This window comes from Bombyx mandarina, chromosome 08, assembly GCF_030267445.1.
Source record: "Bombyx mandarina strain Sakado chromosome 08, ASM3026744v2".
In the NCBI taxonomy this organism is placed as follows: Eukaryota; Metazoa; Arthropoda; class Insecta; order Lepidoptera; family Bombycidae; genus Bombyx; species Bombyx mandarina.
The window spans coordinates 10,371,054-10,398,141 of record NC_143215.1 but is presented as its reverse complement, the minus strand read 5'-3'; the positions used below and the strand labels follow the sequence as shown (position 1 = coordinate 10,398,141).

At 37.5% G+C, this 27,088-nt stretch overlaps 4 protein-coding genes across 4 annotated transcripts in view; 2 read left to right on the top strand and 2 right to left on the bottom strand.

The window, feature by feature from the left end:
* LOC114245406 (matrix metalloproteinase-2) overlaps window positions 1–4,317 on the top strand; it is a 197,295-nt gene extending 192,978 nt beyond the window's left edge. Inside the window, exons 8-12 of the mRNA XM_089729515.1 lie at window positions 54–622; window positions 993–1,134; window positions 1,303–1,462; window positions 1,960–2,063; window positions 2,185–4,317. Coding sequence (XP_089585641.1) covers window positions 54–622; window positions 993–1,134; window positions 1,303–1,462; window positions 1,960–2,063; window positions 2,185–2,453 — 1,244 coding nt within the window. The 3' untranslated portion in view covers window positions 2,454–4,317. The remainder of the gene's footprint in view (window positions 1–53; window positions 623–992; window positions 1,135–1,302; window positions 1,463–1,959; window positions 2,064–2,184) is intronic.
* LOC114245408 (cytochrome c oxidase assembly protein COX19) lies at window positions 3,535–7,780 on the bottom strand. The gene has a single exon (XM_089729516.1). It carries the CDS (start codon window positions 7,614–7,616, stop codon window positions 7,359–7,361), a length of 258 nt encoding a protein of 85 aa, XP_089585642.1. The 5' UTR covers window positions 7,617–7,780; the 3' UTR covers window positions 3,535–7,358.
* A 1,754-nt stretch (window positions 7,781–9,534) lies between these two features.
* Window positions 9,535–23,667, top strand: LOC114245352 (putative RNA-binding protein 19). The gene is made up of 15 exons (XM_028177493.2): window positions 9,535–9,685; window positions 9,766–10,125; window positions 10,428–10,655; window positions 11,242–11,352; window positions 11,734–11,914; window positions 12,407–12,498; window positions 15,471–15,576; window positions 16,155–16,346; window positions 17,158–17,319; window positions 19,314–19,417; window positions 20,893–21,354; window positions 22,193–22,395; window positions 22,953–23,069; window positions 23,231–23,339; window positions 23,413–23,667. The coding sequence occupies exons 1-15, from the start codon at window positions 9,650–9,652 to the stop codon at window positions 23,620–23,622; spliced, it is 2,673 nt and encodes an 890-aa protein (XP_028033294.2). The 5' UTR covers window positions 9,535–9,649; the 3' UTR covers window positions 23,623–23,667.
* Window positions 23,668–23,745: 78 nt separating this feature from the next.
* TM9SF3 (transmembrane 9 superfamily protein member 3) lies at window positions 23,746–26,802 on the bottom strand. The gene has a single exon (XM_028177495.2). It carries the CDS (start codon window positions 26,693–26,695, stop codon window positions 24,968–24,970), a length of 1,728 nt encoding a protein of 575 aa, XP_028033296.1. The 5' UTR covers window positions 26,696–26,802; the 3' UTR covers window positions 23,746–24,967.
* Between the last annotated feature and the right edge of the window lie 286 nt (window positions 26,803–27,088).

Below are 27,088 nucleotides of genomic sequence, written 5' to 3'. Positions count from 1 at the left end.
TTAAATCGGGTATATGATGATAAATTTACTGACATAAGTATTTTTGTATTCAGGTCCAAAATTAAACAATAAGAAGTGGGCAAGAATCCCTTCATACAAACCAGTTCAAACACCGCCAACAACCACTACGACTACCACGACGACCACAACAACCAGAAGGCCTTATATCCACCATAATAGACATCATGGAGTTCCGAACATGCCCCGTGATCCGTCTAGAAACCCAGTTTACTACCCGAGAAGACCTTATTACCCTGATCGTCATTACCACAATACAACCGAAGATCATCCACGCAGAACGAATTACAATTACCCTCGAATTGAGACTACCACGCACGCAATAACTTATCGCCCCCGATACCCCTATAAACCGGAGTATCCCAGCTACCCAAGACCAAACTATCCGGTCGATCCTAGGCAAGATTACCCTAAGCAGGACTACCCTAGATCAGATTATCCTAAGCGACCATACTATCCAGAGAAAACTACCACTACTACTCAAAGGCCCACGCCGCCACAAAGGCCGACTCCAACTTCACCATCGGATAAACCAAATACGTGTGATACAAATTACGACGCTGTCGCTTTAATACGTGGCGAACTCTTCATATTCAAAGACAGGGTGAGTCTTATACTTTTATGTAGCTGTCTAATTACTTTTTTTGTGGTCCTCATCTCAATAGTTGAAATGGTACATCGTATAGTACAAAATTATAGGTATCCATGTGCTAATTTAATTAATTTGTCTGATTTACTAATGAACCGCTTGAATTAACAAGTCAGGATAGGGCTTAGAGAAAGGGTGAAAAAACAATTACTTCATGGGGACGAAAGTCATGGATGAAGTTGGTCACTGCCCTCAGAGATGATGAGCATCGCTGGAGGAGGAGAAAGACACCGAAGACACCCGTTTCTTTCTAGTTATTAGCTGAACGAATACTATAATCCAAATGTTTACAATAGTTGTTTATATATTTTTTTAATTTTTACAGTATCACTGGAGGATCGGAGCTCACGGTCGATATCCTGGTTACCCAATGGAAATTACTAGAATGTGGTCCAGTTTACCAAAAAATCTAACACACGTGGACGCTGTTTATGAAAGACCAGATAAACATATTGCTATCTTTATAGGTGGGTCGATTTACCCAGTATCTAATAGTTTAATGATATATTATTAAATATACATATTAAAAACAAAGCTGCCGTTGTATACAATGATTATTTTGTATTAAGCAATAACGACTTTAAAATTAAAATAAATAAAAACACACTTTTTAATGAAAATAACTTTCATTTTAGGAAAGGAATTGTATTTGTTCAATTCACAATATTTATTGCCCGGCTATCCGAAACCTTTGACCAAACTGGGTTTACCTGAAACTTTGGAGAAACTGGACGCGGCAATGGTTTGGAGTCTCAATGGCAAAACTTACTTTTACAGTGGAACTATGTATTGGAAGTAAGTTTAAATATATACTTACATATTAATAAAATTTATGAAAACTATTTCTTTAAAATCCATTCATTTATCTAATTTTTTTATGTGTTAAAATCGTTAAGAGACTTTGTTAAAATGTGCATTTGTGTACTTTAGTCTCCATTTTTGAGTTATGATGTAGATTTAATTAATATATATATTACGAAGCATGTTGCTAATAACTCTATTTCTGTAATCTGACGAAGCGTGTTGCGGATAATAACGTCATGTACTTTTAGGTTAGGAATATTATGTTCTTTTTTTTATAATAAATTATTGGTAATTAATATATTGAGTTAAGCATATGCTAACATTATAATCAGTTAGCAAATAAAAAGATCTTAGACCTAATTCAAAATGCGTAGAAAATACCGGGCACCCGTTTGTAAATCATAAAGTAGTTAAATTGAAGTAATCGTGTTTACGGATAAAGAAACTTGATTTAATTTTTTTTGTAACACACCTAATTTAATTTTCAGATATGATGAAGACGAAGGAAAAGTAGAACTGGACTATCCCCGTAATATGGCCATGTGGAAGGGGGTTGGATACAACATCGATAGTGTTTTCCAATGGAAAGACGGTACGAATTATCTACTAAATATAAGTAGAAATTCATTAAAATTTATTAAACTCAGTAAAATAACATTTTGGTGTGCAGATAATTAGAAGTCGTAATAATTTCTATAATCATACATTTTCAGGGAACACCTATTTCTTCAAAGGAAAAGGATATTGGAAATTCAACGACCTGCAAATGCGAGTGGAGCACGAACAACAACTTCCGTCAGCCCCGTTCTGGATGGGTTGTCCTGGAGAGAGAAGCGGTCGAAAATATCCTTATCGCGCTCCTGCGGCACCAGGATCTACTTTACGATCGCCGAGTTCATCATCAACGCTACATTTAACTAACTTAATCGCACTTATCTCTTCTCTAGTTATATCGCTCAATATGTCTTTACAATTTTACTGAAGTAGATTGGAACTATTATAGAATAATCGCAGAATACACTTTTTTTTTATTTTAACTTTAGTAGTACACAAGACTTCGCCTTTTCTTCGGCCATTTGTAATATCAAACTTACTCAAAACGACGCAAACATATCCAGAATACGTCTGATAAAAATCTAGAATTAAATTTTTAATATTTGCGAAAATTGCACTGCCTCCTTTGTATTTCCTATTATTATTAAATGTAGATATATACCTGTGAACTTACTAGATTAATTACTAGCTGTAAGTATCAAGTTTTATTTCTATAGTTATTACTATATGTACATTTTGATCTCAATATGATCGAGTGTTTCGTTTGTTAATGACATGTAAGGTATATAACACCATTCGTTTAGCTTCTGTACAGTTACTGTTCGTCTTGTCCTTTGATGTCTATGCCATTTATCTATACAGCATTGTGATTATAAAATCATTATATTCTTACTGTGAAGAATACAGGGTATCCCGCGGTTATATTAAATTATGGCAAAATATTCTAATTATATTTGCAGGAATAGGATACGAATAAATTTACGGAAAGTACAATTAATACATTTTTTTAACAAATCGATCTTCCTTTAGATAGCCTGTGACTGTTATCGAAACAATCCAATATGGCGTTTAGCGTTACCTTCATTTTTTTTAGCGCGCGCTTAAAATACTCTTTGCTTGGCGTTTTCTCTTCCATGAGCTTTCGGGACTGCTCTTTTCTGTATTTAATTGAATCTTAGTCACCTTGAGAATCACTCTACCAACAATGTGTTTTTATTTTATTTTATTTGTATGTAATATGTTACATTACTTCGCTATGAGAAATAACCGTTGGACATCCTGTATAAATTGTAGTACCTATAAGCGTGTATTGTATACATTAATTAATGTATGACATATTTATGTATATATACACTCGTGCTATATACCGAGATATATATTGTATGTTGCTGAAAACATTTATTCTCCAATGCCTTACTTTATCAAACATATTTGTACGATACGAGAATGTTGTGTATTATTTGCTAGTTCTATGTATTTTATAAGTATGTACTCTAAATAATATAAAATTTGAAATTTTTTAAGTAATTTATTTAACACTATTATAAATGCTGGTAACAGAGGTACACTTAAATTTAATATTTGTAATTAAAATTTGTAAGATATCCTAAATTGCCATAATCATAAATTTAATATAGTGTAAAAGTTAATTTGTACATTTAAAACGTTTTAGCGTTAAAGAAACTGAAATTATAGAATTACTCAAAATTAGGATATTTCAATTGCTGCAAAAAGTCTGTAGATTTTCATTACCAATTCATGGAATTATAAATGAGAAATATGGTAGAATGAAAATGGTGCTTATTGTAGTTAGATATTGTACAGAATAAATTTAACTTGATATTTTTGTATTTTAATGTTAAAACCACAATAAGGAATGTTTACCGCATACAATAAGATTTTTTTCATTTCTAGGATAAAGATAAATACAATATTGAAATCATGTAACCCAAAATGTGTTTCATTTTAAAATGAAACTAACTATAAAAAGTAGATAATTTATAGCCATATATAAATGGGTCAATCTTGTGCGAAAACACTTTTTCAAAATAAGTTTATATAACGTAGCAATCAGTAGCTTTTTACAATGTTTTGGTCACAAATACTTTAAATAAGAACTGTGATATTTACTTTTACGATAATGGCCACTAAAAATTGGCAACAAAATTACTTGACTTTAATTTTCAATAAAATTATTTGATATTGATATTAATTATTACAAGAATGTCCTCTGTCCTCTATTAAGTTTTATTATTAAATTGAATAAATATGTAAAGGACTTTCTACTGAAACCTTGGCCTTTTTAATTACCGACCCTCGTCAGTTATAATCACAATTTGCTTAGTACTGTTGTTACAGACATAACACCTTAGAACAATAAGGGAGTCGTTTAAACTTAATTAATCGTAGTTTTTAATTGCATAGATGAGTGAACGAGCTCAGTGCTCACGCTACTTATATGGCACCGGAGCCTATATGGTATTTAAGTATGTTTATGTCACACTGACATGTCCTTCTTCAAACGAGCCCTACGTAGAATACTTAACGTTGGTCTGCTCATGGCATGACTAAACTGACTGACCATCAGGTGCGCCGCATGCTTGTATACGGCCCACCTGATGGTCACCTACCTTGACACATGAGGTCGAAATTTCAGGGAAAATGTATTATATTTGTCCCACCCTTCAAACAGGCACAATTGATTACTAGAGGCTAGAACGAGGCAGGACGCTGCTACCCATCCCACAATACACCCTAGCACCATTAAACGCCATTTGGAGATCGTAGCAGTATGATTCTCAGAGAATACTGCTGTCGGTTCTACTTCGGTCGCTTTTTACAATACCCACGGGAAGAGACGAAGTGTTTGAGGCGTGAAGTAAATTATCCCTTCGTAACAAGGTGACACTCTACAAAACTTCCAGACATACCGTCATGACGAGCTCGACGTGCAACTGAATTCATGGACACAGCCAACTGAGTTTCTTGTCGGATTTTCTCAGTGAGTCGCGATTCCAATCCAGCAGTAGATTCTGCGAAGCACTGCTCTCGCTAGGGTTAGTATTAGCAAATTTTCTAGGTTGAACCCGTGAGCTACCCGCCGGGCGTAGCTGAAATAGCCTCTAAGCAACCAATGAAAAGGTAGGAAAAAGTGGTAGATTAAGAAAAGCACTCTTCTTGCTAGAACTAGTGTTAGCATCTCTCAGGTTGAGCCCATGCGCTCACCTACCCATCCAAGCGTAGTCGAAATATCCGCTTAGTGTGGCAGCTATTAGGAATGAAAACATTTTTAGGCTTACAATACACATTCATTGTTGCCAGAATATATTATTTTGACTTTGACATGTTAAATGCCATCCAAATTAAAAACTTTTTTTAGATAATATTGCTGACTATTATAATACCGGTCACTCACATTCGCACGAATACGCAAACCCGCAAGTGTAGGACGATATTTGCAAATGATTATGCAAAGTTTTCGCTGCATTCGTGGTTTTCCGAGCTGTGTCGGTTTTTTAACAGACATCAAACCGCGCGAACCGCGATCCTTCGCGTAGTCTCCCACACATTCGTGTGACCAGTTGCGCCCAGGATTGCGAAGGTAATGAACGTTTCGCTATTTTCATAGATCGTACGTCTACTGTGTAGCGTATCTTCATCAAAAGAAATCCCATAAAAACAGCATGGCTGTTAATGATGTCTGGGAAAGAATATAAAACTCTTTTACTTTCAATGTTCTATTGACGAATTAAAAAGGAGGAGAAATTCGTGAGACATTCGTAAACAAGTGTAGGAGGAAGCGCAAACGGGTTCGCAAATTGAATACCGAACCCATTTTCACGGCCGCTAAGTTTGCGAATGAATGTCTGACGGCCCTTCACATGCGCGCGAACATTTGTACATTGTACGATGTGAGTGGCCGGCATAACATTCAATACAACAAACTAATAATAATACGATAAAAAATATTTTAATAACTAATGTAACGTAACGTAACATAATTGGAATATTAAACTGAGCTCGAACTGGAGATTTCAAAATGGCAACTTTGTTGAATATACAAAAGTCTAGTGAATTTTGTAATGGAAGCATTTGAGAGCAATTTTAAGGTTTGTTTAACCACTGACGCACTCAAATATTTTATTTTTCAATCTAGACTTGTACCCATCCGCCATGGCCATTTCCGCCACCCAACTAGACCTGAGACACGGTGGAGCATCTAAACTATCAATATTTGACCAGTATTTTTTTATAATTTTGGAAATCTGAAGACACCTTTTTTCTTCCTATCTAATCTACAAAATAATATTCCTGGTGATGCTAGTTTTCATTTTATTGTGTAATTACAGAATAGAGAAGACTTCATTTTGTTGTACTTGATAATTTTTAAGTCATCATCCACAAACTTCCCACGCAAGAACCTCAGACAAGGGATTACAAAGACAGGATCTGTTCTTTTATATAAAATTTCACAAAGCAACATTTTTTTAAGCGATATTCCAAACATAGGTTTGGGATCTATTACAATGATTTTGTTTAACATGTATGCTGTGCAAAATGAGGTATGATTTTGGTTTGGCTTACTACTTATTGGGAATTAACATGTTTTATTTTTCTGTCATAATAATCAATGTATTCTTCCTACCTACCTACTTTTACCTACTAGCAGTTGACCATGCTTTTCTGTGACTTTCAAAATATATGAACATTTTCTTTTTGTTGTGATTCAGCAGTGGGTTAAAATCACATTACTGATCCAATTAATGTCCTGTAACTATACTGAGGCCTTAGAACTTATATCTCTAGATGGGTGGTGCATTTACGTTGTAGATATCTATGGGCTCCAGTAACCACTTAACACCAGGTGGGCTGTGAGCTCGTCCACCCATCTAAGCAATAAAAATAAAAAAATAAAAAAAATGTCCTTGATAATTAAATGACAACTTAAGTCAAGCCTTAATTATATTAATTACAACTGCCTTAAACTACAAACCTAAGGTTATTTGCAGCAACAGGCATAGGTTGAGCAAATCTTACTCTGTTCAATTATTATTTAATGTATGGTTGAGGTATTATATGCCAGCTTACTTGTTATTGTTGTATGTTGTGAATTATTTCTTCCCGAAAGCACGATTCACACTTCACAATGCTTTTAGAATCTGATTTGCATCAACAGCAATAAACTAATTGTTGCGATTGTATAAAAAGTCATGCATATTCACAAAACATTTATTTACCTTCATAAATTAGCACAGTTTACATTCTACATAATACTTTAAAAAACCTCACCTACACTATAATTATAAATAACAGCTAGTAAGATAATAAATGACTATCGCTCTTCTTTATTTTCTTGAAAACCTAAATTATTCCAGTCTTCTTTAGCCATTAAATTATTCTCCATTCTACATGCCAAATATTCTTTAGCTTCGTCACGACATAAAGAGTTATTGCTATTGTTATTAATCAAACATTTCATGTAGCGAACCATAGTCTTCTTGCAAATTCCTTCGTGATCCAAGGGAAAACTTCCCTTATCTGGTGGAGTTGGAATAAATTGTTTCTGGCCGAAAGTCATAGCAGTTGACATGTTGAAAACGTTTATTTGTCTGATTTAAAGGAAAATAATGTATGTTTGAAGTGTAGGAAACCTTTTGTACCGTGAAAAATCAATTAGTCTCTTACTATTTACTAAATATATTGTGTTTAACTGATTTACTAATCCTAAGCTGCCGCCACTGAAGTAGGAAACCTTCATTGTTCAATGACATTGACAAATAACAATTGACATTAAATATTATATTTTTCCAATTTCGGTAAGACCTAGGGATCACTTAACACAGCTTACACAACTGAAACTTTGTAAGGTCAAACCTGTTTGTAAATTGATAAAATTTTATTGAGAATTCACTAAAATTTTGTCGAAGAAAACGAAGAGTCACGACTAACGTTTTTATTTAATTTTCCTAGGCAAGCCACACTTACTACACATTCCTTGACTCTGTGGTGCAGTAGTTAGCGCCCCGAACTATTGCGCCAAGGGTTGTGGGTTCGATTCCTACATTGGGTAAAAAATCGTGAGATGAACAGCTTTGCTTGCTCTTTGCCTGGGTGTTTAATATCTATATATGTATTTATTTAAAAAACGTATATAAGTATATATGTCAGGCTCTGTTACCGATAACCAGGGAATCCTAGATTGGGCCCAGTTGACATGTATGAGTTGTTCCCAATTATTATTAATTATTATTATTTATACTTGAGTCGTCTATTATCAAATATGTGCATTTGGACAAAAAAATGTTATTGATATGTCAATACAGATTGATTTGAATATAATCGTCTCCTTCAAAGAATACGGTTCAAAACCTGCATTAAATAAAGGTTAATAGTTAACCTGTTATTTATCTAAGATGTCGTTCCGAAGAGTTTTGTGACTGCCAATGGAATACAAAGTCATTAATTCGTTTTTCTGATTTACCAATATTGTTCAAAAGTCAGATTGCCGGCTTTGATAATAGACGACTCACTTATAGAAAACCTAAAATTACAAAATCAAACAACTTATCTTTACTCGTTTTGTGAAAAGTATTTTAAATTAATTAAATCTGAACTCCGTAGAAAAAAATAAATAAAAATCAATTTCTAATCGATAGGACAGCTTATTCTTCTCTTACGAACGTAATTGAAATTGAAAGTGGGCAAGCATACGGCTCATCTGTCTTCGATGATCACCGTCGTTCATGAATATCAGCAATGCCTAGGAATTACAAAGAGTAGTCTCTCTGCCTATCTTTCTCTGAACTGTTTCCAAAGTTTATTTCAGAGTTCGATTCAGAGTGTGCAACAGATTTTTTCTTTAATAACGCACTTTAGATTTAACGCATTGTAGCAAGCTTCATGTAAACTATGCTTGAGGAACGGGTGATGGGATAGTGAAAAGAGATTGACTGAATCACCTCAAACAGTTCCTCGGAACGACATGGAGTACTCACAATACAAAACACAACATCAAATTTCCTCGCTAGGCCCAAAGGCTATAGGCCAGGGGTCAGCAACCTTCACCTCTTTGGATGTGAAGTTGCAGCTCTTTAATTCCCATATTATTATTTTTATTAAAAGAAAAACATTTAACATTCGTTCTGAATTTACTAACGAGGATTAGGCACCATATTTTAAAACACGATTACCATGTGAGTTAAGTTGTGTGATTTGTTTTATTTTGTCTATTTCGTGTTTCTTCAGGTTTCAATGCTTAATAACGATGGTTTATTAACTGTTTAGTATTTATGAAAGTGCACAAATGTGGGAAAATAAAACAAAGCCACTGGACGTAGCTTCTCGGAATGCTCCAAAAAGTCCACTACTTTAAACGACCACCATTTTACTGAGATTTTCATTTCATTTCATTTCTCATATATTTATAAAAGATAAAACGGTATGGTATGATACCTTTGCCTTTCCAGCTAAAAAATAAAAGTACTACACTGTCAATTTCTTAAACGTCAGTCGTCAAGTCATACTAAATGTCATAATAAACGCACGTGTTTATATCTGCAATATGTAATGTTATGAACATTTATAATTAATATTTACGTAAGCCAAATGCATTAAAGTAGAAGAATGTCACGTCTTATTGTTAAAAATTTGCCTAACAAGGTAATGAACCGTAACTGTGTATTCTTAAATTTTCAGAAAACTATATAAACGTGATTTTATTACTGATTTTATTTTCTCAGGTTACAGTCGATCATCTTAGAGAATTGTTTGGTCAGAAAGGAGAGGTTACCGACGTACAGTTGAAATATACCAAAGATGGAAAATTCAGAAACTTCGGCTTCGTTGGTTATAGGACTGAGGAACAAGCGATAGCCGCCAAAGAATACTTTGATGGTACTTGCATACGTTCTATGAAAATTGAAGTTCAGACATGTGTTGATTTAGGAGATGAGAAAAAACCTAGAGCGTGGAGCAAATACGCTTCCGACAGTACAGCCTACAAGAAAATTCACAAAGATGAAATTGACACTGCCAAGGCACAAAAACAAGAAAGGAAAGTGAAAAAAAACAAGAATAAAATCAAAGAACTTTTGCAGAAGGTATAACTTTATAATAGACCATTTTGATTATATCAACCACTAGCTTCACAATATTTTATCAAATAGTTGACAATTTTAATCTTACTAGCAAGAGAAACTTGTGTATTTAAGAGTATGAGAAAGTTCATAACTTAGCTCTCTGAAATTAGATTTGAATATTAGTTAAAATTTTCTTTTATAGTAAACAATGTAATTATGTACAAAAGCAGCTATGTATACCTTACAGTTAGTAGTCCATTTATTTATTTATTGAACACGAAAAATCTTCATCCATGACACATAAAATGCATGTTAACTTCCAGCACAAAGATGACCCATTATTTGCTGAATTCATTAATGCACACATCAATGACAAGACTGCATGGATAAAGGAAGCCTTTGAAGATGCTTCAAAATCTGATAATGACAGTGGTGTGGATGAAGAAACCGTTGCTAATGATGCTGAGAAACAGAAGGAAGTAGTGGTAGAAACTGACAATCCAAAAAAGAAGATTGAAAAGGTGGCAAACAAACATATCAGTGATTTAGAGGTAATTCATGCTATAAACACATAACCAAGCAATCTATGTTATGTTAAAAATCATAATTATGTTAAACATTGAGAACTACTGAGATATATGCTTAGTATGAAAATCATACAGCGTAAAATCCAAAGCCTAAAAAAGTTCAATTAAATATGACTACATGTAATAAACATCTAAGTGGCTGCTGAAACTTATGGATAAGATGCAGAGTTAATTTGTGATTAATGATGTGTTAGAGTACTTGTTAAGTAATAAATTATATGTTTATAATATATTTTCATTCCTGATATTAGAGTGCCTTGTGAACCCACACAGGTAGGTACCGCCCTGTCTATATAATAATACATTCCAATTTGATGGGTGAGACATTCCTACTGTGAAGCTCATATCTCAAAGTAGGTGGCGCCATTTATGTTGCTGGTGTCTATGGGCTTCAGAACTACTTAAAATCGAGTGGGCCGTGACCTTGTTCACTTATTTATGCAATAATAATGAAACAAACAACATCCATTACAAAGACAGGATAATTTAAAACATACCTTCTGGTATAAGTATTTCCGTTTTCAGACTCACACCAAAATGTTCTTTACAGTACATGAAATTATTGATGAAGAAAATCGATAGAAACACAGAAGAACCCCAAACGGAAACAGATGAAACCAAGCCCAAAAAAGTCAGAAACAGAGAATTGTTTTATGTCAAAGTAAGTACAAATTGATTGCATTAAAACAAAAAGAAATAAAAATTACTTTATTCACACAACTTCCACAACATGTTCAGCTTAAAGCCCAGTTTCCAAGCTAGTCACCAGCTAGTTACTGAGCTGTGGAAGCCAGTAAGTACTCCCTTAATGTTAGTATAAATGCATTTAATCAAACTATCTCTAAAACAAAAATAAACATTGTCCTACAAACATATCAAACTAATCTTACAACTGAGAGTTTGTGGAAAGATATTTATACAAATCTTCCTTATTCTTGCCCATGTGCGTTTTATTCTTCTATTTAAATAACCTAAACAAATACACTGTACCAATTTTTGATTAATCTTTTTACTATTAAAGTTATGTTTTGTTCGTTTCCAGATAACAGGACTACCATTTAAATGTAAAAAAAAGGACATCAAGGAGTTTTTCAGACCTCTTGTACCATTTTCAATAAGACTGCCACTTGGGAAAGGAAAAAAGCTTGCTGGATTTTGTTATGTTGGCTTCAGGACTGAAAAGGAATTGAAGAAAGCCCTGAACAAAGATAAATTATTTATAGGTAAATGTGTCGCTATGATATAGCTCTCAGACTTGTTTTTCACTTATCCTTTGTATTAATATGTTGGCCGGCCGTAGCATTCTCGGAAATGAAGATACTCCTAATATACTCCTAATATAAGAAATTAAAGAGGATACAAAATTAATTAAAAACGTGTTTAAATGTAATCGATTTCGCTTGGCATGTAGAAACCATCGTCTCCAGTTTTGGCTGTTCAAAGTAGACTAGCCCTTGTCGTGGTGAAATTTTTTTTATAGCAACTTATTATGAAATCTTGAATAACATTATTCCCTTTCTGTGGGTGTCAAAAAAAGGGGCAAAAGGATTCACCTGAGAATGGGCAGCACCATTCTCATAGTATTTACTAATACTAATACGTTGTACTGTGATTTTCTACATATTGACTACATTTAAAGGATTTTTTCTATCTGCACTAATGAATATTAATAATCTATAACAAACTGTGTATTTCAAACTGATCACTCTCGTTAGGTAATCATCGTCTTCAAGTACATAAATATGAAAACAAAACAAAATTAGCAGCAGAAGAAGAAGAAAAACAAAACACAAAACGAAAACAAGAGGTAAAAATAATGAAAGCTTTACTTGTATTTAAACAGGGCTTTACGCTTTACTTCTTCTAGCCTTTATCTCACTATGCAGGATCAGGGCAGCTTGTCCTCTTTTTCTATTAAGAGCCATTATAATATATCTGATCTGTGCACCCACGCCCTTCTCTTGCATAAGCTCTTTCACTCCATTCAAGTCTTTTAGGTATATGTATTTCAAAATTAAAATGACTCTATTTATCTATATCTCTATTTACTTAAATCGGTTATTAAATTGTCAGTATGTGATGGTCACGGTTATAGAAGTTGTTCCTAATCACAAAAACAAAATATTTTTTTTTTTTAAAGGCCAAATTAATATGACAATAAAAGTCCTAGCTTAAAACTGGCGGTAACCGTGGGTGAGCTGCGCCGTGGTTATACCGGGGCCAGCTCGGTGTGGGTGCGTTGCCCGTTGGAGACGGCTGCCTCCCTGGCTGCTCCTCCGCCCGGGGGACCGTCGGGGCATCCAGGCAGGCTGCGCGTGGGCTGGATAGCGGCCCACGTGCGCCTGCTTGAACCACGCGCCTGGCGATGCCTCCGGTGCTTTAGCACCGGACACGGTCGCGCCAGGTGCACTAGCTCGGTTGACCGCAGCGGTCTGTGTTTCCGCTGCGGCCAGCCGGGCCATAAAGCGGCGTCCTGCGCGGCCGCCCCGCACTGCGCTCTGTGCGCTGCGGCCGGGCGCGGGGCTAACCACCGGGCGTGAGGAAAGGCGTGCCTCCCGTCCGGTGATAACACCGAACGCAACCGGCACCGGAAGTCAAAGCGCCGGCAGAGGAGAAAGTTGGCCAGAGGAGCACTGGCCAACGCTGTAATCCCCGCTGCGGCACCGGTGCCGGAGGGTGGGGGCAGCGGTGAAGGGGAGGGAGCGATGGATGTGGTCCAACAGTAATGGACCGCACCTATCGCTTCCTTCAAGGAAACCTGAACCACTCCGCCAGAGCTCAGGACATGCTGTCTCAGAGTATGGCGGAGTGGTCTATAGATGTGGCTGTGGTCGCCGAGCCATATTTCGTTCCCCCGGCAAATGATTGCTGGTTTGGGGATGATGGCGGCCTGGCGGCCATAGCCATAAGAAGAGACGCGGCGATCCCCCCCCCTGGCGATGGTGACCAGGGGCCAAGGGTTCGTCGCGGTGCAGTTGGAAGGGACCGTCGTGATCGGGGCGTACTTCTCTCCGAACAGGCCTACTGTCGAGTTCGGGCATTTCCTGGGCGGGATCGGGGCGATTGCTCGCCGCCTCGCTCCCCGTCCAGTGATTCTCGCGGGGGATCTCAATGCGAAGTCTGTCGCATGGGGCTCCCCCCGCTCGGACGCTCGTGGTAGGCTGCTGGAGAGGTGGGCGAACGCGGCCGGCCTCTGTTTGTTGAATAGAGGTTCGGTTGCGACGTGCGTGCGGTAGCAGGGCGAGTCTATTGTGGACGTTACGTTCGCGAGCCCAGCCATCGCACGCCGTATTTGCGACTGGAAGGTTTTGGAGGGGGCGGAGACGCTGTCAGATCACCGATATATTCGGTTTGATCTCTCCGCCCGCTCCGCAGTCGCGGACGTCCACGGGGACCACCCCCGTAGTGCGTCCCGGTCATTCCCCAAGTGGGCACTGAAGCGCCTGAATAAGGAGCTCCTGATGGAGGCCTCTATGGTGGCGGCGTGGGCGCCCATGCGTCCACACCCGGTCGAGGTCGAGGGTGAGGCAGGGTAGTTCCGGGACACGATGCGTCGCATTTGTGGAAATGGAAATGCCCGAACTCGACAGTAGGCCTGTTCGGAGAGAAGTACGCCCCGATCACGACGGTCCCTTCCAACTGCACCGCGACGAACCCTTGGCCCCTGGTCACCATCGCCAGGGGGGGGATCGCCGCGTCTCTTCTTATGGCTATGGCCGCTAGGCCGCCATCATCCCCAAACCAGCAATCATTTGCCGGGGGAACGAAATATGGCTCGGCGACCACAGCCACATCTATAGACCACTCCGCCATACTCTGAGACAGCATGTCCTGAGCTCTGGCGGAGTGGTTCAGGTTTCCTTGAAGGAAGCGATAGGTGCGGTCCATTACTGTTGGACCACATCCATCGCTCCCTCCCCTTCACCGCTGCCGCCACCCTCCGGCACCGGTGCCGCAGCGGGGATTACAGCGTTGGCCAGTGCTCCTCTGGCCAACTTTCTCCTCTGCCGGCGCTTTGACTTCCGGTGCCGGTTGCGTTCGGTGTTATCACCGGACGGGAGGCACGCCTTTCCTCCCGCCCGGTGGTTAGCCCCGCGCCCGGCCGCAGCGCACAGAGCGCAGTGCGGGGCGGCCGCGCAGGACGCTGCATTATGGCCCGGCTGGCCGCAGCGGAAACACAGACCGCTGCGGTCAACCGAGCTAGTGCACCTGGCGAGACCGAGGCATCGCCAGGCGCGTGGTTCAAGCAGGCGCACGTGGGCCGCTATCCAGCCCACGCGCAGCCTGCCTGGATGCCCCGACGATCCCCCGGGCGGAGGAGCAGCCAGGGAGGCAGCCGTCTCCAACGGGCAACGCACCCACACCGAGCTGGCCCCGGTATAACCACGGCGCAGCTCACCCACGGTTACCGCCAGTTTTAAGCTAGGACTTTTATTGTCATTTTAATTTGGCCTTAAAAAAAAAAAAAAAAAAGCTTAAAACTGGCGAATGCACCGAACAGAAAACAGTGTAGGATATTATAGGGTTCGTTAAAAGGTAATAAATTGGAATGGTGCAGATTTGTAGTGGGGTGGAAGAAGGCTGTCCAATGTTCATGTCTTTCGAAGATATTTTTTGGACAATAGCTCGAAATATCCCGTTAAACATTTTGCTCAAGACCGAAACAGTCGTCTGTCGTCATCGGATGTCAAAAGAGCTATCTTGAAACATTTCATTGTATCAAATTAATTACATAATTCTCCTAAAAACCTTTACCATATCTTGAGCTGTTTTTTTTAGCAAACAAATAACGAAGAAAGTATCGGTGAAAGTGGCAGTATATTCGTAAGGAATCTTCCATATGTGGTGTCCGAGGAAGAAGTTACTCAACTGTTCGAAAAGTATGGTAAGCTATTTATCGTAATCGTAAATATACTATGAAATGATTGTAGTAGAAACGATTCCGAGTACAAAGACGGGCTACAGCCATTTATTATTTAGTGCATAACGTAAAAATCGATTAAAATATATTATAATCGCAATAACAATGTCACTCGGCAAATAGTGATAAGTCCGAATAGTAAATGAATAAAACAACATTATAAACTTTAAAAAAAATTGGATTGTGTCTAAATGTCGGATATTGGCATAGTTAGACTATTCATGCTGTAGTTGTCACTATTCATAGTAGTGACATCATAAGAATATTAAAAACGAAACTTTTTCACAGCACGCAATGTACGACTAACTGTGGTATGGGGAAATTCATTTTACATTACGTGCTCGGGCTCAACAATATTATATTATGCTAAAGGCCGACTACACACCTATATTCGAAGATTTACTATGGCAACCCTTATATATTTGACAGCACAATCACAGTCTGCTATCTCTTCTACATTGTTTATTTATTGGAGAAACGTGGTGTGCGTGTGTTGCTTTAATCTGAAATGCACTGTAATTAACATTTGGGGTACTGAACAGGTCCCCTGACAGAAGTAAGCATGCCCATAGACCCTATTCTGCGCAAGCCGAAAGGTTTCGCCACCGTGACGTACATGATGCCCGAACACGCTGTAAAGGCCTATATGGAGCTCGACGGAACCGCATTCTGTGGCAGAATGCTACACCTTCTGCCCGCTAAAACTCAACATGTCGACTTGGAAAATGATGACGGTATGTTTAATTATATTGTAACGAGGCAGGGGTGATGTTCGTGCTTAGATTTTTTTGATGAATGGCGATGAAATGGATATGAGGCGATGATGTAATAATGTGATGGAATGATATTGGTTTGATTTGAGAGATAAATGGCGGTGCTTTTTACTATAGTGGATCCATCCCCAGTAAGCGTGAGAAGACCTCTTCTTGTTCTTCTTCACATGTGGTAGTGCTAACAATACCAACCTTCTAATTGTGGCCGCCGAAAACTACATACGATCCAGACGACCTAATGGTAAACAGTCGCCGTCGCCTTAAACATGTCATTTCGGACCGCCCGATTCGCTTTTGAGGGGTTTTTCTTCCAAGCAGAGTCACCGTTATCGTCGAACCCGTCGAATGCGACGCAGGGTTCGTCATGAGAACTAGCCCGCAGACACAGCCCACTGAATGTCTTGCCGGATCTTCTCAATGGGTCGCGATTCTGATCTTGTGGTAGATTCAGCGAAGCACTGCTCTTATTGTGGTAGACGTTAGTAAAGTCTCCCAGGCCGAGCCCCGTGAGATTGCCTACATTTTCGGTGAAGCTGACCTAAATTCTTGAGGTAACTAGCAATAGGTAGGCAAAAACAATACAAATTGTGATCGTAGTCATTACGGTCGAATTTCGATCAGTTAGCGAACGAATTTTTTTGTTTAATGCAAATTATATTCTTGTAATATTTTCTTCGCGCACACTCTATGTATTTAATTTGTCTTCTCAATCAACAAATTTCCCTTTATTTACGCTTTCCCAATTAATGTTTTCATTACAAATACATTTTAGAGGGCCTGTCGTTCAAAGAGAAAAAAGAGAAGAAACTGAAATCTCAAGCTAAATCTTCACATAATTGGAACGTACTATTCTTGGGTGGTAACGCTGTGGCAGACGTAGTCGCCGCCAATTACAATACGACCAAAGAACAGTTATTGAACGATGAAAATAAAAGTAAGTATAATTGACGCCTGCAACTCGAACACTAAGAGCAGGCTTAGGGACCCCGATAACCGTACCCGTCGAACTTGTCAAAGAGTTCGACGAGCAATCTAACGCGTGTATCATCCCGCTGAGTTTCTCGCCGGATCTTCTCAGCGGGTCGCGATTCCGATCCGGTAGTAGATTCATTCGCGAAACAGCTGCTGTTGAGTTGTTAGGTTTCCTTTGGAGGCGCTCGGGCACCTGTTAGCAAATCCCACTCCTGTCCCGGTGAAACTGAAAAAGCCTCCGGGTCACCAGTAATCCCTCATTCATAAAAAAAAGTACAATAAAAGCACATATCGCACACACAACCACTCGAATACTAAATTGTATTGTTATCAGTAGATACTATGAGTATACAATTGAATATGCAATTTCGAAAAGGGCACATCTCTGAAAATGTAAAATGTTCAGGAAATGAAAAAAACTGATTATTTTCTAAAGCAGTGTAAAATTTAAAATATTAACTCTTGAGATATATTTTAGTGTTAATTAGCAATTGAAAATTACTGGAATTACATAGGCGGCACTGAAAATTTCGGGAATTAACGAAGTGACACAACATTACTATTTAAAAATGTATTTATTGCTTTTCGATGTATTCTCCGCGAAATTTGACACATTTTTCCATACGATGGAACCAATCATTGAAGCAACCATTCCATTCGGAAGTTGGGGTCTCCAAAATGGCCGTTTTGTAGGCGTCCACAGCTTCTTCAGGTGATGAAAATCTCTATCCACGCAATTTATTCTTTATTTTAGGGAAAGTATAGAAATCATTAGGGCTTGGGTCGGGGCTGTACGGCGGATGGTCTAATAATTCTATGTTTTCTTGCTCTAAAAACTCTTTTGTTCTGTGCGCGGTGTGAGAACTCGCATTGTCGTGATGGAGGATGATGCGGCGGTTGCAGTTCTCTTTACGGAGTTCAGAAACGACCTGTGGCAAACAAATGCTAGCATACCATTCTGCATTAACCGTTCTTTGTCCCTCAAGAGGAATAGTCGTAACATGGCCGGTTTTGGAGACAAACGTGGCCACCATTTTTTTTGCAACACTCCGTGAACGAACAATTTTTGTTGGCTTTAACTCATTTTCGAACACCCAAACTCGTGACTGGTTTTTTGTTTCGGGTTCGTACACGTATATCCAGGATTCGTCACCTGATACAATGTTGTATACAGCATTTGAGGATCCTGCGTGGAATCTTTCGAGAGTTCTGACGCACCAAGTAACGCGAGCCGCTTTTTGCTCTTCACAGAGCGAATGCGGTATCCATCGGGAAAACAACTTTTTTACACCTAATTGTTCATGCAAGATTATTTGTATTTGACTCATGCCAATGTCTAAAGTTGCCTGAATTTCGCGGTATGTCACATGTCGATCTTCCTCAATCAGCTTACGCACAGCATCAACGTTTTCTTAGATGACTGCAGTTTTTGGACGACCTTGACGGGTATCATCACTGAGCTTGATACGTCCACGTTGAAACTCAGCAAACCAGCGATAAATTGTGGTTTTGGATGGGACTTCATCACCAAATGCAGAAATCATCCGGTCAACACACTGTTTTTGTGTTAAACCACTTCGAAAGTCATAATAAATCATCGCTCTTGAATTTTCTCGAGTCAATTCGATTTTCTCAACGACTAAACAAGTTTGACAAAACCTCGTGACAAGACCGAGAATCTTTTTTTAAATAAATAAATGGTATTCGATTTTTAAAACCAAGGAGTTTTCAATTAAAAAGATTTTAATATGACAGGAACAGTGGAAAGATTCCATTCCCGATACTTTTAGTGCAGCCCTCGTATTATAAAATGGGTGTAGGTAAGCCTCAAAACTACATTTATATGAAAAAACGTATTTAACAAAATATGCGGCATGTGCTCTTTTCGAAATTGCATATTCAATTAGAGAAACATTATGCATTTATGTGTATTAAATTTCTCACGACGGCAAATAGATATGAGTGCCGCTGTCAGATTAGCGCTTGGCGAAACACAGCTGGTATCTGAAACGAAAACATTCTTGGAAAGCAATGGAGTGTATTTGGATGCCTTCAATCGGGTAAGACTAGAATTCAAAACCTGTATTTTTTTTATTGCTTAGATGGGTGGACGAGCTCACGGCCCACCTGATGTTAAGTGGTTACCGAAGCCCATACACATCTACAATGTAAATGCCGCCACCCACCTTGAGATATGAGTTCTAAGTTCTCAGTACCTATATTTACAACGACTGCCCCACCCTTCAAACCGAAACCACCCGAAACGCACTACTGCTTCACGGCAGAAATAGGCAGGGTGGTGGTACCTACCCGTGCGGACTCACAAGAGGTGCTACCACCGGTAATTACGCAAATTATAATTTTGCGGGTTTGATTTTTATTACACGATGTTATTCCTTCACCGTGGAAGTCAATCATGAGCATTTGTTAAGTACCTATTTCATTAGAAAAATTGGTACCCGCCAGCGGGATTCGAACACCGATACATCGCTAGATACGAATGCACCGGAAGTCTTATCCTTTAGGCCAAGACGACTTCAAACTGTAGCAGCACCGTTGTCATATTTTAAAATTCGATATACCGCAAGCCTGACGCCTAATGGAAACGAACAAATACATACGTCAATAGGACTTAGCCTGCGAGAGAATGAGATAGACTACTTCTACATTCATTCGTAATTGAAGACATGAGTGGATGAAGGGGTTAAGTACCATTTTTAAGATTTTCGAGTTCTTACATTGAATGAAGGTGTTATGTGCATATAAACCATATTAGAACTTAAAACTCCGGGCTTAAAGGCTATTTTTAGAAATTGCATTTGTTGAAGGAAGAAAAAGTACAAGTAACAAGTTTGTTGCCCGTTTTCTCAAAATTAAATCATATCCCCTTCATCCACTCATGTCTTCAATTACTAAATATTTATGCAAAGTTCCACCTTAAGTAAATGATGACCGCGGCCTATAGACACCGGTAATATCGTTACACCACTGATGACCTTTAAAAAACAAGTTATTATTTATCTTTTAAATTATTTTGTTGTCTGGTATCTTATCTCATAAATTTTTTGATCAAGAAATTTCATGGTATTTAATAACGACTAGTAGAAACTTTATTCTCTTTATTAAAATTTATAATTTAATTTTTTTATTGCTGAGATGGGTGGAAGAGCTCACAGCCCACCTGGTGTTAAGTGGTTACCGGAACCCATAGACATCTACAACGTAAATGCCGCCACCCACCTTGGGACATGAGTTGTAAGGTCTCACTTTTAACAGTACAACGGCTGTCCTGCCCTTCAAACCGAAACGAATTACTGCTTCACGGCAGAAATAGGCAGGATGGTGGTACCTACCCGTACGGACTCACAAGAGGGACCTCTATCACCAGTATTTTTTCTGTATTATAAGAATTAAATAATTCATTGCGTCTCCGAATCTCGACGCAACACCAAAAAGGACAGAATACTAATATAATAAAACTAATAACATACCAAAAAGAACACAAAAAGTATGCGATTCATTAAACACATTACAGCCAGCAAAAAAACGATCAAAAACTTGCATATTGGTTAAGAATTTGCCCGCCGACACCAGTATAGATGAAATCCGAAAAATGTTTGAGAAGCATGGCGAATTGGCGCGATTTCTAATGCCGAAACATGGACTGGCCACACTAATAGATTTCATAGAACCATTCGAAGCGAAAAAAGCGTTCAACAAACTAGCGTATTCACAGTTTAAAAGTGGGCCTTTGTATTTAGAATGGGCACCCGAAAACGTATTCGCGAAATCTGCAAAGAAATTAGATCCAGATACAAATAATAAAGTAGTTGAAGATACTGAAAAAGTTAGTGAAAACATACAATCAAACAAAGTCGAAGATCGCAAAGAAAATGTTTGTCAGGAAACTTTAATCGTCGAAGGTGACCCGGAAAAAGACACGATGTTGTTTGTGAAAAATCTTAATTTTAAAACCACAGAAGAAACATTAAAATCGGTATGTAACTAATCAGTTTTAGTAACAAATTAATTATCCATTGGAAAAATTCTGATATCAAAATCGCTGAAGCCTAGCAACGTTCATTAATCATTTCAAACAGCTAGTTATCACTAAAAACGTTTTTTAATTAAACTTATCTGACATTACTCGCGATTCTTCAAATTCCATTAATCAGAAACTAGGCCATTAATTACGTATATTAACTTCTCGACAATGTCCTTCAGGGTGTATCCATACATTATTCTGTATTACGTCCCAAATTGGCCGAATTTATAAACTTTCGCAACTAGTAGGGCCTGTTAGGAGCACCTTATGCAATCAGCATTCTATTTTGGTCGCACAGCATCAAGTCATACAATCTGGTTCGAAGGGTAAAGCAGTCCTTACAATACACTTGCGAATTCAACCTATTAACTCGAGACGCCCAAGATGTCTTTGAATCGCTTGACCCAATTTAGAGGGTACAAGCCACATTCCCAAGTAATCAAATTTTATTTTTATTTTTTTATTGCTTTTGGAGACAGAGGAGCAGCATACGGCCCACCTGATGGTAAGTGGTTACCGTCGCTCATGGACGTCTGCAATTCCAAGGGCAGAGCCAAGCCGCTGCCTACCATTAAGAATTTAAAACAATTTTCGAGAATACAATCTTATGTATCGAGTGATACAGCAAAGCACAACTGCGGTTACTAGTTGCTCCGTCTAATCAAGACGCATATTGGTGATACAATCCCAAGCTAAAAAAAGCTGCTAGACTTTTTCACCAACAAATCCAGTATTATTTATTGTACAGTAATGTAACAAAAAAAAAGAATATGAGAATTATTTTTTTCAGCATTTCTCAGTTTGCGGAAAAATACATAATGTAACAATAGCAAAGAAGAAAGACCCTAAAAATCCAGGACAATTCCTTTCAATGGGCTACGGATTTGTGCAATTCTACAGGAGAGAACACGCAAACGAAGCACTTAAGTTGCTACAAAGTTCTACTTTAGATGGAAAAGCATTAGAATTGAAACGTTCTGAAAAGGGAAACGCGTATGTTCAAAATGATTATTTATGATTTACACCAGATATTTTGTATCACTCGCATCTCTTCCCGTAGGTGTGGTAAGAAACGTACTACTAGAATCACCGTAAATTGACAGTGGCATTCTCTAGAGTATCGAGCCAGCATAATCGAGGCTTGTGAAGAGTATTAAACGGTAGGCAGCGGCTTAGCTCTGCCCCTGGCATTGCTGAAGTCCATGGGCGACGGTAAGCACTCACCATCAGGTGGACCGTATGCTCGTCTGCCTACAAGGGCAAAAAAAAAAAAGCGATCGTTGGTAGAGCATACTGAGAGCCCGCACGGGTGGGTACCTTTTGCCTATTTCTGCGAAGCAACCATGCGTTTCGACTTGATAGGACGGAAAGCTGTTACAACTAAGATTTCGTTCTCATATCTCAAGATTGCGGCATTCACGTTGCGATATGTCTATGGGGTCCGGTAACACCAAATGGGCCAAAAGCTTGTTCACCCATCTACGAGTTATATAAATAAACAAAATATTTTCTCAATTCCACTTTTAATAATTACACCCTTTTGTGAACAGGAATGACATTGCGTTTTCAAAAAAGAGCAACAAAACTATAGAACAAAATGGAACGAAAATATTAATTCGAAATGTTCCTTTCCAAGCAAACAAGAAAGAGCTACACGAAATATTCAGGTAATAATACAAAAACATACATTTACTAATTATGAAATTACGATGTTTTAACTGATATAGAATTACGAGTAATCATACTATCGCATTAATATTAGATTGTATTACAGTGTTCGGTCTTATCAAGTAATAACATTCTGTTCAATTTATCAACGTTTCCACAGGGCTTTTGGTGAAATTAAAACATTAAGACTGCCAAAAAAATTAACAGCTGGTTCAGACCAACATCGAGGTTTTGCTTTTGTGGACTATCACTCAAAAGCCGATTCTAAGGTATTGAAAGATCGTAATAAAAATATTCGAATACAATACATTGTGTATACTTCAAATTATTTTTCTTTTGTAGAGTGCTTTTGATGCTCTATGTCAGTCAACTCATCTCTACGGCAGACGGTTAGTGTTAGAATGGGCAGACCAATTTGACGAAAATGAAGATATCGAATTGCTTCGAAAGAGAACTGCACAATCATTTAATGCTAAAAGCCCAGGTGGCAAGAAGTCTAGAAAGGGTGCTGTTGATGTTGAAGAATTTGTTGATGGTGGCAATGATATATAATAATAAAATTCATTTCGTTTAAGGTGATATAAATACATGATACTACATTTTTGTTTTATTTTTAATATTCAAAACATGTGTATTATTAATTAAATTCTTAATTATAAAAATAAATAAAGCAAGTGGATGGCATAATTTATTAACATCAGATTGAAACATGATAACTAAAATTTAAAGTACTGTTTAAAAATCTAGTAAAGTTAGAAATATAGTTTGTTTAAGTCATGCATGACTAACTTAATTAAAATAAAACGTTTTTATTTTTACTTGTTATAACATAAAACTGTGTCACTGAAATAAAATATCAAGTCACACATACAAAACATTAATCTATTAACAAAAGGACATGTATCCATCTATATCCTAATTTAACATAATAATATACTTAAATAGTTGAAAATATTTACACATGAACTATTAAAACACATAGGTAGATGATATTGTAACCTTTGCAAACCTAGTTATTAGAATTGCTTTACATTTTACACAAAAACAAATTTATTTAGTCCAAAAACAGGCTTATTTTTATTTCATAAATTATTTAAGAATAATTTGAAACGGTGTTCAAAGCCAACACATTTCTTCATTTTTTGTTGCCCATGCCTGAAACTCTCCATATATTTTTCAGGGGATCTTTTCCAAATCAAGTCACCTCAAAAATGTTTCCTAAGTCCTACATCATATTCTGCTTGAATGTTTAAAATAATTTACTGACACTAGGCACCAGCTTGGCTGCGCCTGTGAGATTGCCAAGAGTTGAAAAACCCACTTGGTGTAGTGGTTACCAGAACCCATATTCATCACATGATGCCACTATGACAAGTATTTGCGATGTTATAATAACAAAAATTGAGTATGGTTTTTATTTTCCATAAAATAAAATTTCAAGTTTATGTTCATTCTGCAATAGATTATTAGATTATGTATGACAAACAATACTAATTAATTTTCAAATTTAACTACAGGTTGATTGAAATGGTACATACTCGCTATACCTAAAGTGTAATATGATTAATAAGAATTATATGAAAGGACAATTAAATATAAAACAGATAGAGGCCAGTTAAAAATAGTGATAATTACAATAGTATTGCTTGAGTTAGCAACCATATTAAAAAAATCTACACATTTAATTTTAATATTGACTGTAGGAATGTGAACTGTCACATAGCAGTAATTCCTAAATGCAAATATTGCAATAATTATTCAATAACCTAAATAACATAATAAGTAACATGTACTATATGCTACTTAATGAAAAAATATTGCTATATTCAACATTTCAGAATGAAAATTTGGTTTCATTCATTAATGCATTTATCATATTCATTTACAAATCAATGGTTTAATCAATTTTTACCGTAGAGTAAATTTTACGTACAAATATGCTTGTGCCTACATAGCCAACTGTCCCACAAATAATGCCTAAAGCTAAACTGAACAAAGCCATATAGCCAAAATAAAATGTTGTTTGAAATAAACCATACATCTTTGTTTTAAACAAGAAATAGTAAAATGAATATAAATACACATAAACTGCAGTGCTCCCTGCAGATAAGAAACTGGTCCACTGCCAGCGGTAATCTTCAGCATTCAACAAGAAATAAGTACAAACAATAGTGACACATACAGTTACAATCATCAATATTAAGAACACTAGCAACATAAACCCATACACATAGTAGATCTTGTATGCCCAGAATGATGTAAAGATAAAGTACATTTCAATAAATATAGATCCAAATGGTAATACTCCTCCAACAATTATGATTATTAGAGGTTCCATAAACCACTTCTTCTCTGGAATAGGCCTTGGAACTGCATTGATTCTACAAGGGTAATCTGGTTGTCCAGCTAAATTCCTTCCAAGTACCGTTCCAACAAGAGTTAATGGTAAAATCACAAAAGTGCAGATAGACATCACAGCAATCATACTGCCAAAAGGAATAGCTCTAGAAGCATGATAGTACATAGCAATAAAGTTAATAAAAAAGGCAGTCCCACAAACTAAGACTGGTAAGAAAAATGCTGACAACAACATTTGTTTTATCCACAATTTACCACCCATTCGAGAATACAGGGATCCTCCAAAATAACCATTGACTGGTGATGTAGCTGCATAAATAAAGATTGCAGTTGATAAGAGTGAGCCCCTTTCAGTATACAATTCTCCAAAAATAGTGAAAATAATAACTGCCAAAGTTACTACAGTCAATTGATAGCCAGAACCAACTAATGCTGAAAATAAAGATAAATGTGGTACAGGTCTGAATACATCCCCATGAACCTGTTTCCAACCATATTCATCACCTAGATCCTTTTCCAAATCATCGAGATCATCATCTTTGGAATATCTAGCATAATCTTTTCGAAGAGTTCTCATGAGTATCATAGAAACAAGACCAACTAAAAATATAACCATCATGAAGCTATTGAAAATACTGAACCAATGAATTCTGTGTTGAAAAAAGTTTGGATCTAAGTACTTATCAAATCGATCTTCAAAATTTATGTTGCTCTTCTTCCAGTTAACTTCATATGTAAATGGGATCTTTGCATCAGGACTAAGCCGTTCTTTGTTTTCTGCTGTAAGGTTGACTTCAACAATCCTGTTTCCATTATACCCAATATCAAATTTCTTGTGAGTCCAGATGTAAAAATGGTCTCCATCAATCTCACCTACAGTGCCCCATATTGGCAGATCGTCTATATACATTTGATACCAATAATGGTTTTTGACAGCATATACGAAAGCTTTGTAAGTTTGATCGTTGAGTTCGATGGCACAAAATTGCTGCGCCGGCACATTTTCCTTAAACGTAATATCAAGACCGCTGAACTCCAATTCGACGCCTTGTAGAGCTTCAGATAGAGTTTCATGATAATGTCCAATAGTGACTTTAGTGCCAACGCAAAACGGGAGCGAAAAATAGGCATATGTCTCTTGTCGGTTATGGTATGGACCCACGGTGTTCATCCAAAGCACTACTTGTTCTCCATCTTTATAGGAATGTGTGTGTTCATCGCAATGAACTATAGTCCACATTATAAACAATATATATAAAAATTTCATTTTTACACGCAGCAATGTAGCAACAACAGTTTAATTCACTATTAAAATAAACATAACACGTATTACCAAAACGCCTAGTCGACCTAACATAGATAATATACATGGCTAAGTTTTAAATATAATCCCTTTCTTATCAGGCAATGGGACCAAAGCTCATATATTCAAAAATTTTCTAAAATAAAGCCAATGACACCTTCCTTGTCTGTAAAGTGGTTTTAATTTACTTTATTTAAGTTCAAAATAATTTTAAGAAGACAAAATGTTGTAGTTTTAATATGAAAACAATGGCAGGCAACACTTGACACATGTAAGGTTACAGATTTTGAATATTGGAATTATTTTAAATGTTTAAAACAAATAATTGTCTTCTCGTCAGTGAAGACATTGACTTCT

Bases quoted from the DNA above. Each gene is read 5' to 3' on its own strand.
- LOC114245408 (XM_089729516.1), bottom strand. From the start codon at position 7,616: ATGTCAACTGCTATGACTTTCGGCCAGAAACAATTTATTCCAACTCCA.
- TM9SF3 (XM_028177495.2), bottom strand. From the start codon at position 26,695: ATGAAATTTTTATATATATTGTTTATAATGTGGACTATAGTTCATTGC.
- LOC114245352 (XM_028177493.2), top strand. From the start codon at position 9,650: ATGTCACGTCTTATTGTTAAAAATTTGCCTAACAAG. The intron at 10,126-10,427 runs GTATAACTTTAT...GTTAACTTCCAG, and splicing joins TCAAAGAACTTTTGCAGAAG to CACAAAGATGACCCATTATT. The intron at 22,396-22,952 runs GTATGTTCAAAA...TTTTGTGAACAG, and splicing joins CGTTCTGAAAAGGGAAACGC to GAATGACATTGCGTTTTCAA.